Source organism: Bombina bombina, chromosome 8, assembly GCF_027579735.1.
Source record: "Bombina bombina isolate aBomBom1 chromosome 8, aBomBom1.pri, whole genome shotgun sequence".
NCBI lineage: Eukaryota > Metazoa > Chordata > Amphibia > Anura > Bombinatoridae > Bombina > Bombina bombina.
Genome location: NC_069506.1, coordinates 157,053,481 through 157,059,480, shown reverse-complemented (window position 1 = coordinate 157,059,480; position 6,000 = coordinate 157,053,481). Strand labels below are relative to the sequence as shown.

Sequence of the window (6,000 nt, the reverse complement as noted above, 5' to 3'; positions counted from 1 at the left end):
AACAAAATGCAGCAGACAGGTCTGCAGCTTTAAATACGTGAAGCTATTAAATCTGTCTTAAGCAACAAGGCTGAAATAATGGTTCGGAATGTGTTAGACTGATTTTGCTTTATTGAAAATCCAATGTACCTTGCTAATTAGCGTTGGGCTGCAAAAAAGCCAATTTGGTGTGTAATGCTACATGAACCAGTGTTGGTCTATTAGACTGTTTGTTTATTTCATTTAAGCAGACTACAGCAGTCAGACATACTCTGTAATCAGTGTGGAAGACCTTCTCAAAATGATTAATTAGACTGGCAGCACTTTTCCTTTTTTTATTTGAAGAAGAATTTTTTTCCCAACAAATATTTATTAAACTATTATATTTAATATTTCAGGATTAATAACATCAAGACAAATTGCTTTTTTTAATGCTTATAATAATTAAGACTGATAAATATTTTATGCTATGTATTGTTTGATAAAGTTATTCGTTTTTAATCTTTCTTTGAATAATAAAGAGGCCAATTCTCTGCATGTTGTAAATATGTATGAAAATAGAACTGAATAAACTGAATCAATTAATAATCTCCTAACATTGTAATGTGCTTTTTTAATTTTTGTTGTTGTTGCCTTGCTTAGGTGTTTTGAAGCTTTTGGTAACTCTACTACTTGATGTCAAGAAATAGCAAGCTGAGGATACGCAGTCAATGGATGAAAATTCTAGGTGTGTTGAGAAACTAATCCTTGGTGAGTCTGTGGCTCCCATTGTCTTTTGGCAGAAAAGCCTGAGCTATTGCTGACATCAAAGGATAAAAGGAGAGACAGTACAATTTGGAAAAGGTAAATAACAACCAAAGAGTTCAACATTGTCCACTGAAGAAGACATCGTTCTTCTTCTACTAGATTTTTTTTTTCCTTTGTAAATTGAAAACCCCAAGCCTGTCACCCTGGAGTCGTGGAAGAGGTGGAATGAGGGCAGAATGGTGTGGTGTGAAAAGGGGGTTCAGATTCTTCTGACCACGGTGGGAGCTTTTGCTGCATTTGGGCTTATGACAATCGCCATAGGAACAGATTACTGGCTTTATGCCAGGGCCTTCATTTGCAATACCACAAACATCTCCAGTGAGGACACGCCGCTAAAAGACAAGAAAGATCCTGGAGGGTTGACCCATTCTGGCCTCTGGAGAATCTGCTGCTTGGAAGGTAAACATGTACATTATAAAGGTGTATCAATGTAATCATTCATATGGATAGATCTACCTATTTGTAAAAATATATGAACAAACATCTAAAAATAATTTTGTTTAACTTTAGTTTCTTTGTTCAACTTGACGTCATATATGAAAATGAAAATATTTTTTATGAAATATTCTGTTAACAACAGTCATTACAAAATAATGATATATTCTGCTTTTCTTTAGGAATAAACTCAATATGTGAGTAATATACTATACAAAATATTTCACGCTAAATTGCTTGCATGCTGTTGTATTTGCATTCCCTGTTCCTTTCCTTACACAGTCTACCAAATTAAAGACCATTTGTTAATAGCTCTTCACCCACAGAAACAAATAAATACATATTTAAATGTATTCTTTAGTTCTGTATGCAGATAATAATACAATTGTAAAATCTTTATTTCAAGTTAGGGACAGAGTCCATTCAAGTTTATTAATCCTCTACAAGATCAATTTGTTGCAAACTAGAGGCAAAGGGCATTTACACATTTACATCTGTTTTCATAAAGATTTTATTGAGCCATAAAAGATGATAAATGCTTAGTCATATTATTGACAAAAATATAAAATAAAAATATGAGATTGCAGTTTGACAACTGGCAGTAGAGCAAGCATGAAGTTTGTGAAGTTTGCACAGTTCAAGGAGAAGTCCACACACAAAGGAAACCATAGTCCATATGCTGTAAAAAAAATGAAAAGAAAAACACAGAGACGCCAATATGGCCTAGTAACGTCTGTAAAAGAGATTTCTTTGGGGTAATACAGAAAGGTACTCACAAAGGTGTAGCACCCAGAGGTGCAGATGGAACAGACTGGATCAATAGCAGTGCCATCAGTTCAAGCACTAGATCAAATGTAAAAGACACATATATATGTATAGCCTGAGGAAACAGCCTTTGAAGGGCCGAGAAACATGTTGCTTTGTTTTTAAATAAAATTATGTTTTTATAATACACTTGCATCTTTCTGGGACTCTAATATCGTGTGATTTTGAGAGGATCTTACCAATGTCTGAGCACAGTTTACTGGGCGACTGAGAGGTCCCAGCTGGCTAATACTGCACCTAGAGGTGCGCTACATCTTGTTAGTGCAATCATTAAGTGATATTATTACCTGTCTCCACTGTACTAGGCTATGGTAGCTGTGTTTCATTACTGACAGGTTTTGAATGCTTTGCCTGCTGACCATTTGATTGAGTGCTTGAACTGATGGCACACAGTGATCTGGGCCACTGCTATTGATCCAGTCTGTTCCATCTGCACCTCTGGGTGCTACTCCTTTGTGAGTACCTTTCTGTATTACCCCAAAGAAATCTCTTTTACAGACGTTACTAGGCCATATTGGCGCCTCTGTGTTTTTCTTTTCTTCAGTTCAACTATGACCAGGGACTGACCATCCTTTTGACAGAGTGCCGCCAGCTTGTTGGAAAATAAGAACTTATCTTGTTTCATATCATGACATGGCTTAATTGGTGATGATGTTTATCTTTTGTCATATGTATTGCTCAATCATGTTTTAGGATTTTTAGTAGGGAAGTGCCCCCTATGGGAATTTTCTCTGTTTGTCTTATTTCCCATATTGTCATATGCTGTAAAACTATGCAAATAAAGGCTCAAGTCTTTATTATTTGAAGCAATATAAGCCTATAATATTATTATATGCTCATGTAGACTCTGCAATTCTTTTACAAGATATAACATATACATTTAAATAATTTTGATTGCCTGGAGTTCTCAATACAGATTACCCTCTTCCCATTAGATTTTTTTTTATATATATAGTTTAAAAATAAAAAAAAATATACACTACACCGAATACAATCGGCTAGATTACGAGTTGTGCGTTAGGGTAAAAAAGCAGCGTTAAGAGGTCCTAACGCTGCTTTTTTACGCCACCTGGTATTACGAGTCTTGCAGGTTTAGGTGTACCGCACACTTCTTTGGCCTTACCACAAAACGACTTACGAAAGTTTTGTAGACTTTTTTTCTATGGGACTTCCATAGCGCTGATATTAGGAGTCTGTCCTGGGAGGCCAAAAAGTGAGCGGTACACCCTCTCCTGTCAAGAGTCCTAACGCATTTAAAAGTCAGTAGTTAAGCGTTTTATGGTACAACGCCGTAACATAAAACTCATAACTAAAGTGCTAAAAAGTACACTAACACCCATAAACTACCTATTAACCCCTAAACCGAGGCCTTCCCGCATTGCAAATACTAAAATAAATTTTTTAACCCCTAATCTGCCGCTCCGGACACCGCCGCCACCCACATTATATTTATGAACCCCTAAACTGCTGCCACCAAAATCGCCGACACCTACATACTATTTATTAACCCCTAATCTGCCACCCCCAATGTCGCCGCAACCTACCTACACTTATTAACCCCTAATCTGCCGCCCCCAATGTCGCTGCCACTATATTAAAGTTATTAACCCCTAAACCTGTCTAACCCTAAACCTAACACCCACTAACTTAAATATAATTTAAATAAATCTAAATAAATATTCCTATCATTAACTAAATAATTCCTATTTAAAACTAAATACTTACCTATAAAAATAAACCCTAAGCTAGCTACAATATAACTAATAGTTACATTGTAGCAATCTTAGGATTTATTTTTAATTTACAGGCAAGTTTGTATTTATTTTAACTAGGTAGAATAGTTATTAAATAGTTATTTAGTTTAGTTTATTTAGATTTATTTTAATTATGTTCAATTTAGTGGGTGTTAGGTTTGGGGTTAGACATAGGTTTAGGGGTTTAATAACTTTAATATAGTGGTGGTGATAATAAGTGTAGGTAGGTGGCGGCGACATTGGAGGCGGCAGATTAGGGGTTAATAAATAGTATGTAGGTGTCGGCGATGTTGGGGGCAGCAGATTAGGGGTTCATAAGTATACTGTAGGTGGCGGCGGAGTCCGAAACTGCAGATTAGGGGTTAATAAGTATAATGTAGGTGTCAGCAATGTTGGGGGCAGCAGATTAGGGGTTCATAAGTTTACTGTAGGTGGCAGCGAAGTCCGTAGTGGCAGATTAGGGGTTAATAAGTATAATGTAGGTGTCGGCGATGTCGGGGGCGGCAGATTAGGGGTTAATAAGTGTAAGATTAGGGGTGTTTAGACTCGGGATTCATGTTAGGGTGTTAGGATGTAAACATGACTTATATTTCCTCATAGGAATCAATGGGGCTGCGTTACGTTTACGCTGCTTTTTTGCAGGTGTTAAACTTTTTTTCAGCCGGCTCTCCCCATTGATTCCTATGGGGAAATCGTGCACAAGCACTTTACACCAGCTCACCACTGACTTAAGCAGCACTGGTATTGGAGTGCGGTAATGAGCAAAATTTTGCTCAACGCTCACTTCTTGTCTTTTAACAATGGGTTTCTGAAAATTTGTAATACCAGCGCTGTAGGTAAGTGAGCGGTAAAGGGAAAACTGCTCGTTAGCACCGCATAGCCTCTATCACAAAACTCGTAATCTAGCTGAATGTATATCACCATGACAGATATAAAAGAGTTATGAGTGATCAATGACATCATATAGGGAGCATGAACAGCGAATCATAAAATCTAGGATATATATATGTATGTATATATATATATATAAAAACATATGTAATACAACAGTATCCAACAGTATAATCAACACAATAAAAGAGAAAATCAATAGCTGAAATTCAGTGGAGGTCAAGGACAAGCCTCATAATAGGTAATCAAATAACTACAGGAAAGGGGGGGTATATAATTTTAGGCGTCTTTCAACCACAAAGGTTAATATTTACAAATATAAGGCGATAGGAGTTTACTTTAAATCAACATTTTAACTCAAAGTTTAATCATTTGCATATACTGTATTCAAAAGATGTTTTTATACAGTGAAGCCCTCTTAACCCCTGTTCTTTAGAGAAGATTAAAGATTTAGCCACACCCAATTATTTTATTAAAAGCATCTCCCATGGTTCTGGTCTTATTAAACTCTATAAGCTGCTGATTTTACAGTGCATTGGAAAGATGTAAGATCAAGGCCACAATTCTAAAAATGTTTACAATCAAGACATGTTTTTTTCACGCCAACACTCGCAGGGGGAGCCCTCATGGAATTCTATAATTCTCTGCTAGATAAAAATTTGCAAGGGAGGGCGAAGTGCAGAAGGGGAAACCAGCGTGTCTTAAAACATGATTATAATGCTTAAAGGGACAGTCAACACCAGAATTGTTGTTGTTTAAAAAGATAGATAATCCCTTTATTACCCATTCCCCAGTATTGCACAGACAACACAGTTATAATAATAAACATTTCATCTCGGTAATTACCTTTTATTTAAACCTCTGCAAACTGCCCCCTTTTTTCAGTTCTTTTGTCAGACTTGCATTTTAGCGAATCGGTGCTCACTCCTAGGTAACTTCACATGCTCAGTGTTATCTATATTACACACATGAACTAATGCCCTCTAGTGGTGAAAACCTGTCAAAATGCATTCAGATTAGAAGCAGCCTTCACTGTCTAAGAAATTAGCATATGAGCCTCCTATAGGTTTATCTTTCAACTAAGAATGCCAAGAGAACAAAGCAAAATTAGTGATAAAAGAAAATTGGAAAGTTGTTTAAAAGTACATGCTCTACCTGAATCATGAAATTTTATTTTGGACTGTCCCTTTAATACAAATCAAATTACGCTGTTTTCAGTGCACTGTACCTTAAATTCACAGTAATTTTCACATGCATAGGTTTTCCTTTTAGGATAATTAGTGTTTTGAGTATTTTGGTGAAAACTTGC

The 6,000-nt window shown here is 36.3% G+C and overlaps 1 protein-coding gene across 2 annotated transcripts in view; it reads left to right on the top strand.

The window, feature by feature from the left end:
* The first annotated feature begins 935 nt into the window (after positions 1-935).
* Positions 936-6,000, top strand: part of CACNG8 (calcium voltage-gated channel auxiliary subunit gamma 8) — a 70,040-nt gene continuing 64,975 nt past the window's right edge. Inside the window, exon 1 of one of the 2 annotated variants that reach the window (XM_053689927.1) lies at positions 936-1,185. In XM_053689927.1, coding sequence (XP_053545902.1) covers positions 963-1,185 — 223 coding nt within the window. In that variant the 5' untranslated portion in view covers positions 936-962. The remainder of the gene's footprint in view (positions 1,186-6,000) is intronic. The other variant, XM_053689926.1, reaches the window with a different exon arrangement.